This window comes from Panthera uncia, chromosome A2, assembly GCF_023721935.1.
Source record: "Panthera uncia isolate 11264 chromosome A2, Puncia_PCG_1.0, whole genome shotgun sequence".
NCBI classification, from domain to species: Eukaryota; Metazoa; Chordata; class Mammalia; order Carnivora; family Felidae; genus Panthera; species Panthera uncia.
Genome location: NC_064816.1, coordinates 12,152,971 through 12,165,790, shown reverse-complemented (window position 1 = coordinate 12,165,790; position 12,820 = coordinate 12,152,971). Strand labels below are relative to the sequence as shown.

The 12,820-nt window shown below is 54.2% G+C and overlaps 1 protein-coding gene across 1 annotated transcript in view; it reads left to right on the top strand.

Moving 5' to 3' along the window:
• The window catches only part of UNC13A (unc-13 homolog A), a 39,138-nt gene that overhangs the window by 16,866 nt on the left and 9,452 nt on the right, over positions 1–12,820 (top strand). Inside the window, exons 14-24 of the mRNA XM_049640197.1 lie at positions 763–848; positions 1,055–1,181; positions 1,945–2,041; positions 2,422–2,565; positions 3,336–3,419; positions 3,964–4,041; positions 4,264–4,352; positions 4,812–4,964; positions 6,779–6,902; positions 12,149–12,205; positions 12,575–12,655. Of these exons, the coding sequence (XP_049496154.1) occupies positions 763–848; positions 1,055–1,181; positions 1,945–2,041; positions 2,422–2,565; positions 3,336–3,419; positions 3,964–4,041; positions 4,264–4,352; positions 4,812–4,964; positions 6,779–6,902; positions 12,149–12,205; positions 12,575–12,655 (1,120 nt within the window). The remainder of the gene's footprint in view (positions 1–762; positions 849–1,054; positions 1,182–1,944; positions 2,042–2,421; positions 2,566–3,335; positions 3,420–3,963; positions 4,042–4,263; positions 4,353–4,811; positions 4,965–6,778; positions 6,903–12,148; positions 12,206–12,574; positions 12,656–12,820) is intronic.

Sequence of the window (12,820 nt, the reverse complement as noted above, 5' to 3'; positions counted from 1 at the left end):
GGGAATATACTGAATGGATGAACAGGTTGATGAATGGATAGATTGGTGGAAGGATAAATGGGTAGATAAAGGAACGGATGGATAGCTGGTTGGATGGAGAGATGGATGGCTGTATGGAGAGATGGATGGCTGTATGGAGAGATGGATGGATGGATGGATGGGTGGATGGATGGATGAATGGATGGAGGGATGGGGATATACTGAATGGGTGAATAGGTTGATGAATGGATAGATTGGTAGAAGGATGAATGGGTAGATAAAGGAATGGATGGATAGCTGGTTGGATGGAGAGATGGATGGCTGTATGGAGAGATGGATAGATGGATGGATGGATGGATGGAGGGATGGGGATATACTGAATGGATGAACAGGTTGATGAATGGATAGATTGGTGGAAGGATGAATGGGTAGATAAAGGAATGGATGGATAGCTGATTGGATGGAGAGATGGATGGATGGATGGATGGATGGATGCATAGAGAAATGGGTGAGTGGATAGACAGATGGGTGAGTGAATGGATGGGTAGAAAGATGGATGACTGGGTGAATGAGTGGATGGAGGGATGGAGAGATAGATGGATGGAGACTCAGGGAGAAGCAGGGCTTCGGTTCAGAGTCACTCAGCAAGTCAGTGGCTTTGAGGGGGCTTGAATCCAGATCCCTCTGCCTGTCCTGCACTACCCTCTGGGTCAGAAGGCCAAAGCAGCCTGTGCCATCTTGCTTCCATCTGCCAAGGTTTCATACTTCCATGACCTTCACCAGGTTTCCCCAGGAGCTGAACGTGGGTAAAATCAGTGCTGAAGTGATGTGGAACCTGTTTGCCCAGGACATGAAGTATGCCATGGAGGGTAAGTACCCCCCCCACACACACACAATTCCCATGTCTGCCAGCCTGGCTACAGTAGGTAGCTGTGCCTCAGTATCCCCTCCAAGGCTGTGAGTGTCCTGGACCCTCAAGCTTGAGGTTGGACACCTGTGATGGCCAGAGCAGGTGCTGCCAAGACAGAAGGTGGAGACTTACCTGACTGAGCCACGTCCGTTCTCCCCCTACCAGAGCATGACAAGCATCGCCTGTGTAAGAGTGCTGACTACATGAACCTACACTTCAAGGTCAAGTGGCTATATAACGAGTATGTGGCAGAGCTTCCTGCCTTCAAGGACCGCGTGCCTGAGTACCCTGCGTAAGTCCCTTGCCCCAGGCCAGAACCGTAGTGCTGACAGCTAGACGGAGGCCCAGAGATGAGGGCTGACCTAGTCAGGGTTCCCTAGGCATCAGGGTCACAGTGGGGTGCAAACCTAGTATTCTCTATTTTCAGCCATTAGACTATGGACTCCTATAGCCCAATTAATATTCATAAGTATCAGGAACTGCATTGAGCAGTCCTATGTGCCTTTTCTCATTTAATCCTTTTGACGATTCTATAAGATGGGAGCGTTATAATTCCCATTTTGTGGATGAGGAAATGGAGAGTTAAATGCCGAAGGACTTGCCCAAGGTGACATCCAATAAGTGACGGAGCCAGGATTTGAACTCTGGATGTCTGACTCACGGGCTGTGTTGGAGAGCAGGATGGTGGTCACCATTTACCGAGGACCTACTATACGTTGTGTCATTCACGCTCACAGCAGCACTGTGGGATAGATACTCCTCTGTTGTACAGGTAATGGGATCCCAGAGAGTAAATGCCCTTACCCATGGGTCGTTTATCTGAACCATGGTTCCTGCAAGTATGGGCCTTTCTCTGACAGTGGTCATGAGGTCCATTTCATGGCTGAAGTAACCGAGGCCTGGTGGGGTAGGGAAGCAGGGAGTAGCCCCCCACCGGAGGCCACAGGGTGAGTTCAAGGGAGAGGAGGACCTGCCCAAGTACCATCCAGAACCAGGCAAAGCAGAGGGCCAGGGGACAAGAGGTGGCAAGACCTCACTCCTGCTCTCTGTTCCAGGTGGTTTGAGCCCTTTGTCATCCAGTGGCTGGATGAGAATGAGGAGGTGTCCCGGGATTTCCTGCATGGGGCCCTGGAGCGAGACAAGAAGGATGGGGTGAGGAGACTGACCCATGACCAAGCCCCTAGTCTGCCCACAGTGGTCTTGCTCCCTCTGGGGTCCATTGGGATCCAATATGGAGGCAAAACTTTCCCTTGAGATGAAGCCAGTCTCTGAAAGGTGACTACCGTCTTCATCTTGTTCATGATTTTGAAAGTTTTTTGTTCACTCAACAAATGAAAGAGTTCGTCCAGCTGGAAGCCCCACTCTCTCTATCCATAGTCTCTGTGTCCGCCTCTAAGTCACCCTTCCACAGTGTCCATCTCACCCCAGGGCAGTTGGTCTCTGGCTTTCCCCATGAAGAGTGGGAGGGTTGGACTCTAGGGACTGTCTGGCTCTGACCCCTCTCTTCCCTCATGGCCTCCCCACCCCTGCAGTTCCAGCAGACCTCAGAGCACGCTCTGTTCTCCTGCTCCGTGGTGGACGTCTTCTCCCAGCTCAACCAGAGCTTTGAGATCATCAAGAAACTCGAGTGCCCTGACCCCCAGATCGTGGGGCACTATATGAGGCGCTTTGCCAAGGTGCGGGAGTGTGGGTGGGGTTGGGAATGGAGTCCAGGGGAGAGATGGGATTGGGATAGGGTCAAGGTTGGGGTTGCACTTGAGATTGGGATTGCGGTCCAGGTCAGGGGCAGGGTTAAGATTAGGACTGAGGTCAAAGTTGGGGTTGGTGATATCAGTGGGATTGAAGTTGGGGTTGACATCAGTGTTGGAGTTGTGGTTGAGGACAGTGTTTAGGTTGAGGTTGAGGTCCGGGTTGTGGTTACAGTTGGAGTTGAATTTGGAGCTGGGGTCAGGGTTGAAGATGGGGTTGAAGTTGGGGTTGGGTTTAAGGTTACTATTGGGATTGAGATTCCATTTGGCATTGAGGTTGGAGTGAGTGTTGGGATTTATGTAGAATTTGGGTGGGTCTTGGGGTGAGTTTGGAAGTCAAGACCATCCAACTGGGTTTGAGGGTTCCAGCTAATTGGCTTTAGGCTGGGTTGAAGTTGAGGACTGCAAGTAAGAATTGGGATTCCATTTGGGGTTGAGTCGCGCTCATGCTTGGAGCTGGGTTAGTATGATGGTTGGTTGCTCTGTGAAAAAGCTGGCTCTACATAAAATAATCATCTTTACCTGGTGGTGTCTCCTCTTGGTTGTGATGGTCATCCTGGGTGGAGAATTCGCCCATCAAATGGGTCCATCTTGAGTGCTCATAGGGGTTTGGGTTCATCCCTGATCTCACTAGTGGCTCTTGATGGGCCTGCCTAACTCCAGCTCCTGTTCTTCCCCCACATCTGTATCCTCCCCAGACCATCAGTAATGTGCTCCTCCAGTATGCAGACATCATCTCCAAGGACTTCGCCTCTTACTGCTCCAAGGAGAAGGAGAAAGTGGTGACCTTTGGGGGTCCCTGTCCTGTCCCCTCCCATCCCCATTCTGTACCCCCAAGGGCTCATCCTTCCCTGGGCTCTGATACTTCTGTCTGTGTATGTCCAACTGTGTGTGTCTGTGTACCTGGCTGTGTGTGTCTGAGGGGATCTGGAGGTGAGGGCACGTGCCTTCAGTGTGTCAGTCTGGTTGTTGTGAATGAAGCCTTCAGGGTGTATGGATGTGAGCTTGCAAAGCTTTGAGACCACGTAGGAGAATATAGGTGTGTGACAAGAACTCTCCCCTTCCTGCTACTCCCAGAAGCCAGCCCCGCCCCAGGGGAGAAGCTATTTGAGCCCTGATTCCCCCTGCCAATCCCCAGAGACTGTCCTCCCCAACATTCCCAGGAATCTGATCCCAAGGCTGTCTTCCATTCTCAGATGACCCTATGGGACCCCAGCTTTCTCTGGACCCAGACCCTGAAACCATCCCAGGGTCCCCGGCAGTGGATGGGGGAGGCTCTGGGGAGGGATCCTGAGTCCTGAATCTCTGCTCTGTTTGCACCGTCAGCCCTGCATCCTCATGAACAACACGCAGCAGCTCCGAGTGCAGCTGGAGAAGATGTTCGAAGCCATGGGAGGAAAAGAGGTAAGGCGAGGCCTGGGCAGGGTCACCATCTCCCCTGTGTCCCTGCAGGCTGTTGATGAATTCCAGCTCAACCACTCCCTCAAACCCAAGCAAGAAGCTTCACTATCTGTGCCCGTTTCCTCCCCAGCCCTTTGGGATCTCTTTCCCCGGGTTGGATGGGCAAATGCCCCACTTAGGTGGATGCTCTGTAAACCTGATCTAATGTCCCTTCTCCCTCCTCAGCTGGATGCTGAGGCCAGTGACATCTTGAAGGAGCTCCAGGTGAAACTCAACAATGTCTTGGACGAGCTCAGCCGGGTGTTTGCTACCAGGTGGGGGCACCTCTAGGGCTGGGAGCAGACAAGAGGGGGGCAGCCCCCAGACCTCTGAGCCTGGGGCCTCCAGAGACTCAGCAGATGTAGTTAGTGGTGAAGACTTCAGGCTTGGAGTTAGACCTGAGTTCGATCCTGGCTTCCCACTTACTAGCTATATAGCCTTGGGTGAGTCCTTCAATCTCTCTGAACCTTACTTTACTTATCTATAAAGTGGGGGATGATAATAGTGCCTGGGTAGGACTGTGCAATGAAATAAACAACACAAGTAAATGTCTCAGCACAGTGCCCAATTCTGCTATTCCACACCATCCCCTCCCCTGCTCAGTGATATGCCATGCCTCCGTGATGCTTGGGATAAAACATCAAGGTCCACGGGTCAGCTTTTGAGGCCTCACCTGACCCTTTCTCTGGGAGGCCTGGAGAGCCTGGCCTGAGCTCCACCCCCTGTGCCCCCAGCTTCCAGCCACACATCGAGGAGTGTGTCAAGCAGATGGGTGACATCCTCAGCCAGGTGAAGGGCACGGGCAACGTGCCAGCCAGTGCCTGCAGCAGCGTGGCCCAGGATGCTGACAATGTGCTGCAACCCATCATGGACCTGCTGGACAGCAAGTGAGTCAGGCTGGGTGGACTGAGACGGCCAGGGGGTGGTCAGGGATGGGACCTCAGAAACCCAGGGCTGACCTGGAGGGGACACTAGGGGCATGTTTCCTGGGTGGTGGTTGGATGGTTTGGATGGGTGGGTGGAGGTATGAAGGATGGGAAGATGGGTGGGTAAATGATCGGAAGGACTGGTGAGGAAATATTTGTAAGGGTGAGTGGATGGTGGTTGGATGGGTGGATGGGTGGATGGATGGATGGGTGGATGAATGGATCAATCGATTGAAATAAGGATAAGTGGATGGAAGTGTAGATGAGAGGATGGAAAGAAGGAAGGAAAGGAGATAGGAAGATGGATGGATGGATGGACGAATGGATCAATCGATTGAAATAAGTGGATGGAAGTGTAGATGAGAGGATGGAAAGAAGGAAGGAAAGGAGATAGGAAGATGGATGGATGGGTGGACGAATGGATCAATCGATTGAAATAAGGATAAGTGGATGGAAGTGTAGATGAGAGGGTGGAAAGAAGGAAGGAAAGGAGACAGGAAGATGGATGGATGGATGGATGGATGGACGAATGGATCAATCGATTGAAATAAGTGGATGGAAGTGTAGATGAGAGGATGGAAGGAAGGAAAGGAGATAGGAAGATGGATGGATGGATGGACGAATGGATCAATCGATTGAAATAAGGATAAGTGGATGGAAGTGTAGATGAGAGGGTGGAAAGAAGGAAGGAAAGGAGATAGGAAGATAGATGGATGGGTGGACGAATGGATCAATCGATTGAAATAAGGATAAGTGGATGGAAGTGTAGATGAGAGGGTGGAAAGAAGGAAGGAAAGGAGATAGGAAGATGGATGGATGGGTGGACGAATGGATCAATCGATTGAAATAAGTGGATGGAAGTGTAGATGAGAGGGTGGAAAGAAGGAAGGAAAGGAGGTAGGCAGATGGATGGATGGATGGGTGGAAGGATGGTTGGGAGGGAAGGAGCCAGGGAGGAAGGGGGAAGGAAAAATATGGAGGGGTCATTAAAGGAAGTTGGGGGAGGGATAGTTGGATGGGTGGGTCAGTTGCTGGGTGGATCATGGTGGATTACCCTGTCTCCTTCAATCCCCATACATCCAATCACGGATTCTTTGTTGTTTTCCTTCCTTTTTTTTTTTTTTTTTGCCAAAAACCTTTTAAGTTTTATTTATTTATTTTGAGAGAGACAGAGACAGTGTGAGCAGGGGAGGGGTAGAGAGACAAGGAGAGAGAGAATTCCAAGCGGGCTCCACGCTGTCGGCACAGTGCCCGATGTGGAGCTCGAACTCACAAAACCATGAGATCGTGACCTGAGCCGAAACGGAGAGTAGGACGCTTAACTGACTGAGCTACCCAGGCGCCCCTGTTGTTTTCCCTCTTCCCATCGTTCCCCTTCCCTCTCTCCTGAGCATGGCCCCAGCCCCCTCACAGTCCCTAGTCTTCAGCCTTCCTATTAGTTTGCCCCCCACTCTGTTCTTTCCAACAGGAAAGTCTGGCTGTGTCTCTCTTGAACACTCCATGGCTCCCCACTGCCCTCATCCGAAGGCCCAGGCCTTCCTCCCAGGTGTTGAGTCCCCTTCCAGTCTGGCCCCTGCTGGCCTGTCCACCTGCCATTCACTCTTCACATGTATCATACACCATAGTTCCATCAGGCTGACCATCCAGGGGTCCCTGTAGAGGCTCTGTGCCCTCTGGTGGGTCCATGGAGTCCTTTCCCACATTTGTTGAGGGAAAGGGGCTCTGTGGGTTAAGGGCCAGCTGGGCTGTCTCTCAGATCTGCCCCTCACTTCCAGCCTGACTCTCTTTGCCAAAATCTGCGAGAAGACGGTGCTGAAGCGGGTGCTGAAGGAGTTATGGAAGCTGGTCATGAACACCATGGAGAAGACCATCGTCTTGCCACCCCTCACCGACCAGACGGTGAGGCCCACAGGGGATCCCTGGGCCACCTCCCCTGTGGGAGCCCAGAGAACTTGATGCCAAAGGCATTGGGGCTCAGAGGTCAGTGGGGCCATTCAAAGATCAGAGAGGTCATACACGGGTCAAAAGTCATCAAAGAGTCAAAGAGGTCATTCCTGGGTCAGATATATAAAAAGAGGTCAAGTAGAGTTAAGAGATGTCTAAGGGGACATAGAAGCCGCCCGTGGGTCAGGAGGGCTTACGAAGGTCAGAGGTCAGCCAGAAAATAAAGAGGTCAGTTTGGGGCTCATGGCCATCCATGGATCACACAGGGCATATGGGTCAGTGTGTTCATCGGAGGGCTCTTGGGGGGGTCAATCAAGAGACAAGGAGGGGAGACACCATGGACTTCAAAGATCAGAGACAGAGGGCTCCCAGAGGTCAATCAGAGGTCACAGAGAGCATCCAAGGTCAGAGAAGTCAAGCAGAGGTCAGCATTCATCCAGAGACCAGGGCCATGCCTCTGGAACCCTTCTGGGAACAGCCCAGAGATCGTGATCCCCAGGGATCAGGCTTCCAGGAGGGAGTGGGGGACCCGAGACCTCTGCAGTGGGGCGTGGTTGGGAGTGGGTTCCTCCCGGGAGGTGTGGGGGCCTGAGGACAGCAATGGCACACGGGTTCATGGCACAGCACAGAGTGAGAGGGCATTCCTGGGTGGACAGGAGGGGGGCTTGGGGAGGATGGGCAGGGCCACCAGGAGGCAACCCTGGTGGGGGAGGCTTCGGACCTCCGACCACCTGCCTGCCTCCTCTGGGCTGGGCAGGGGCATGGGGTCCGCCCCTCGGTGCCGTCTCCGCCCCCTCCCTGACCTTCCTGGGAGACTCATGGTGACTTATTCCCCCCTCCCCCACCGCCCCGCCCCCATCGTGGCTGACAGATGATCGTAAGTAGAGGCCCTTCTGTCCGTCTGTCTGTCCGTCCGCTCTGTGTCTGGACTCGGCCCACCGCGTGGCTGCACCCACCCCACCCAGCGCCCCCTCCTCACCCACCGGCCCCCCACCCACTGTCCCACCTCCCGCCTAGATGTGCCTGTGTCTGTCTGGGGCGGGGCATGGGGAGGGGGCGGGGCCTGGAGGGAGGGAGGCCACGCCCGCCCACCCCGCCCCGTTATAAGCAGAGAGGACCTACCTTCCGCCTCCCAAACCCCAAACCCCGAGCCCAGGACCTTCCCATCTGACCTCGTCCTTTAGTTGGAAATCACCCTTCCTCCCATATTCTCAGACTCCAGCAGGCTATCAGTCTCTCCCCGAAGCTAGAAGGAGGTTAAAAGTCGACGGAGTCGCTCTGACCTCCCCTTTGGGCTCTGAACTGCTAGCAGCCTCCCAAAATACAGGCCCTCGCCATCTGGGTCCCCACTCGAATGTTCAGTGCAGACCCTCCTGCCACCTCTGCCTTCCCAGCCCCACCCCACGACCACATGAATCCCGGGCACACGCCCAGGCACCCAGGTGGGAGGTAGCATCCGTGACTCTGTGTCAGGCCATCTTGGCGTCAAATCCCAGCCCAGCCACTCTCTCTGTGACCTTGGGAAGTCACTTCACCTCTCAACCTCCACTTCCTTGTCTGGAAAAAGGGGTTAACTGTAGTAACTCTGTTGAGGGTTGTGATGAGAACCAAATGGGATGATGCATTAAAGTGCTCATCTCCGTGACTAGCTTAGGCTGTGTGGTCACTAAAATTAGAGCTAATATTATTGTTGGCGGAGGCAATATGTAGACACATAGGAGGGCAGAGATCTCCCTTTGTGGGCAAGACAGGTCGTCGTAAGATGTCACCTGTCCAAAGTTCGCACATACTCGTACTCGTCTCACTTCTTGGTGGCTGCAGTCTGGATCTTTGGCTGTAACCACTTGGTGGCAGCAAGGAGCTAAGGGGAGTCACTCCATCCCCGCTAAAGAGAGGGGTGGGGGGCATGAACAGGGGAGAGGGGCAGAGGGAGAGAGAGAGACAGAATCCCACGCAGGCTCCACACTCAGCACAGAGCCCGGTGTGGGGCTTGATCCTATGACCCCGGGATCATGACCTGAGCCGAAACCAAGAGTCAGACACTCAATCGACTAAGCCACCCAGGGGGCCAGGGATTCACATTTATTGATGATTCCTTGTATGCCAGACCTCATAGCTGATGTTACAGGCCACCTTCATGACAACCCTTTGAGTGAGGTGGATATTATTGTTCCTATTTTGCAGATGAGGGAAGCTGAGGCTCAGAGAGGAGAAGTCACTTGCTCAAGGCCACGTAGTAAATGTAGGCCAGAGTCAGGTTTCAAATTCAGGTCTGTCTGAATTTGGAGCCCATTTGTTCTCCTGTTGACCCAAGAAACAAGATCCTCATATATACAGTAAACGTAAATGGGTTATATTTTGGCAGTGACTTCTTTCTCTCTGGCTCTGTATTGCTGTTTTTCCTCTTTCTCTTCCCTGTCTCTCTGACTCTCTTACAGCCTTTAAGAGTTGATCATTGAGGCATACACACATGCAACCCAGCCATCAGCCCCTTGTGCGGTATAAGATGCCCCTTACCTCCTGTCCCCATGAGTACGTATGTGATCACCCTGGGTTCCCACCCCACATGGCTTGCCAGGTTGATCACCCTGTGACATTGTCTCTGCAGGGCACCCTCTTGAGAAAACATGGCAAGGGATTAGAAAAGGTAATGAGGGCCTCATCTGTGCTGAGGTCCTGAGCTCTGGGGTCCGAGTGTGTGTGTGTGCGTGTGTGTGTTCATTGGCATGGGCAGGAAGGTCAGCTGGGGATCACAGGTAAAAGGCAGGTGTCTTAACCAACTCCCACACAACCAGAAGTCAGAGACGAGTTGATTCTTCAGGGACATGGCTTGGAGTCTGGGTGCACCTGTGGGCAAATGTGTACACAAACGTATGCAAACAGCTCCCTCCCTCTCATAACAAGACCCAGAGAGCTTATCTCAGCGCTGGGTTCCGCTGAAATTCTGTGGCTTCAAGAAGGGCCCCAGATGCTGGACCGTGGCCCTCGACCGAGACATGCCTTGTTCATGTAGATTTTGTTGTTGTTCTAACGGGTGTTTGCTGTAAGGAGACGGGAGCTGTGGCAGCACACGAACAGTTGCCCTTGCTGTGCAATTCACGCAGGAACTGTCATCCCTGTGAGCGCACACGAGGGGTCTCTGCTACATGAACATGGGTTGTAGGGCTTCCCTACTCACTCATGTAGCCCTTTTGGGGGGCACCATTTACATACAAGTGCATCCGTGTGGGGGTGAGAGTGTGTGGGTTGATGTGTGTGACTGTGCACAAGTGTGCAAGCGTTTGGGAGTGCACGTGTGTATTTTAGTGTGTGAGCTCTGTGTGTGTGTGTGTGTGTGTGTGTGTGTGTGTGTGTGTTGTATGCTGATCCAGGTGTGTGTGTATGAGGGGGCATAAACTCTCTGCACCTGCGTGGATGTGCTTGGGTGCGTTTCTCTACACTGAGGGAACTTGTGGTACCTAGAAGTACGTTTCTTTGAGAGCCAGGGTTCCCAGGGAAGAGTCCTGGGAGTTGGGGGAGGAGAGAAACCCAAGCCCTTTCTCTTCTCTCCTCCTCCCCAAGGCGCCTCATCCCTGGGCAGGCTGTCCCCAGGTGATGGGCTGGTTCTAGCCTCCTGGCTAGTCCGGGCGTCTAGCCCCCCAGCTCCCAGTGGGAGACGAGGGAAGGTGCCTAGCTGAGGAGGGGGCCCAGCGTTAGACCCAGGAGCTGGGGTGGGGGGGGAGGGCAGCTTGTGGGCCGGGGAGTGGAACTGTGCTTTCAGGGGGCAGGGAAACCCCAGTGAGCACCCTCCCATCAGCCGCCCAAACTCTGACCTCCGCCTGATTCTCTCCACAGGGCAGGGTGAAATTGCCAAGCCACTCAGATGTAAGACCAGCCCGTCACTGTCTGTCTGGCTCCCACCCCCTCACCCCCTCCCCACCCCGTGCCTCCTTCCACCTCTGTGGTCTGTGCCGTCTCGGGGGGGCGCACTGTGAACCCATCCGTGGTCTCTTCTTCCTTTGTCTGTCTGGTTTGCTCGCGAGGGGCAGCGGGCGGGGGGGGAGGCAGGAGGGGAGGAGAGGGTGGCAGGGGGAACCAAGGACCAGACGGCTGGGCTCCTGAGTCACTGTACCTCATGACAGCCTCCGGTCATCACAGACAAGGAATGAAAACAGCTCCCATCGGCCAGCTGGTCGACCCTCCACACGATTCCAAAGATCCCAGCTATGAATGGCCCTCCTCCCTGCCTCGCCCTGCTCAGGACCCCGGACCATCCCAGGGCCCAGTAAACGCAGGACTCATTACTTCATTGACACTTCGGCCTCCCCCATCCCCCAAGCTAGCGTAGGTGCCCCTGTGAACCAGGGAAGGAAACTGAGGCCCAGAAAGGGCCAGGGACATGCCGCAGGTCACCCAGCACAGCGATCGGAGGCGGCAGGACCATTGCCCCCAGCACTGCACATGACCTTGAGACCAAATGATAATAACAGCGAACAAAGACAGATTGAGCCCCATCTAAGCCGTGAAGTGGATACGATGTCCCCCAACTAGATGGGAAGGCTCAGAGAGGTTAAGTGACTTGCCCAGGACCACACAGCAGAGCTGGGATTTGAACCCAGGCCCACCCGGCTCATCGGGGCCATAACCAGGATGCCATCTTGCTGGCGTCTGTTTTGGGTGGGGTGGGGGATGGGTACCGAGGTGTGTGTGGGTGGGGAGGATTCTTCCCTTTACAAGGTCAGACTAACAGCCACCCAGATTATTGGGGAAATTCGCCCACACAGGGAATGGGCCCAGGGAGGGGGCGGGGAAGGCTGGGGGCGGGGGTCACTAGAGCCCATCCCCTAGTTTTCTCAAAACCCCTGACTTCGGGCTGGCAAGCCCATCCCATACCGACAAACACCATCTACGGCTCCCTACACCCACGGCCCCTCGCTGCCCATTCTGTCGTCTCTGTCCCACAAACCTGGGGTCCTGAGGGAGGCGAGAGGGTGGGTAGTGCGCCCACACTGGGATTTGCAAGGACAAAGTCACCACCTCCTGCTCAGCACTTTCCGAGGGGGAAGCTCCAGGCCTCTGTCCCTGGGACACAACCATTGCCCTGCCCAGAGCCTCTGGACAAAAACTAAGATCGTGTCCCGGGCTGGGGTGTCAGTAAGGCTGTGGGGATTGGTCTGGAGGACCCCCACGCTCACCTTGGCTGTGACTGTTGTTACCTGCAGGGAACCCAGATGATCTTCAATGCAGCCAAAGAACTGGGTCAGCTGTCTAAACTCAAGGTGAGGCCAGGGGTGGGGGCAGGAGATTGGGGTGGGGAAGCTTCCTGGGGGGAGAGGTCCCAGAATGGTGACATGCTCAAGGGACAGAAACCCTGCTCAGACTGACGGAAGCATAATTGATTTGCTCCACTGTGTTGCAAAGATGTGCAAAGTTCGGCTTCAGATACAGCTTGATCAAGGGTACACGTCGTTTATTCAACAAATATTGAGCCCCTGTTGTGTGCCACTCACATGCTAGGCACCAGGGACATCGTGATGAAAAGACAGACCCACTCTCCAACTCCTCAGAGTTTTACAGGGATGAGGCCCATAGACAGGCAGATCCCTAAGGTGGGTCTGCCCACCCGGGCCCTCTCTCCATTCATCCAGGACCACATGGTACGAGAAGAAGCCAAGAGCTTGACCCCGAAGCAGTGTGCAGTAGTTGAGCTGGCCCTGGACACCATCAAGGTGAGAGTTCCCACCCCTGTGTCATCCCAGGGGGAGCAGGCAGAGCGTGTGACTTAGGCTTGAACCCACCTCAATGTATCCAATTTACAAACACCCCCTGATGACTCTTCTGTCAGCTCCAGGCTGGCTGATGGCGGGGCCCCGAGGAGCCCTAGGTTCAGGGGG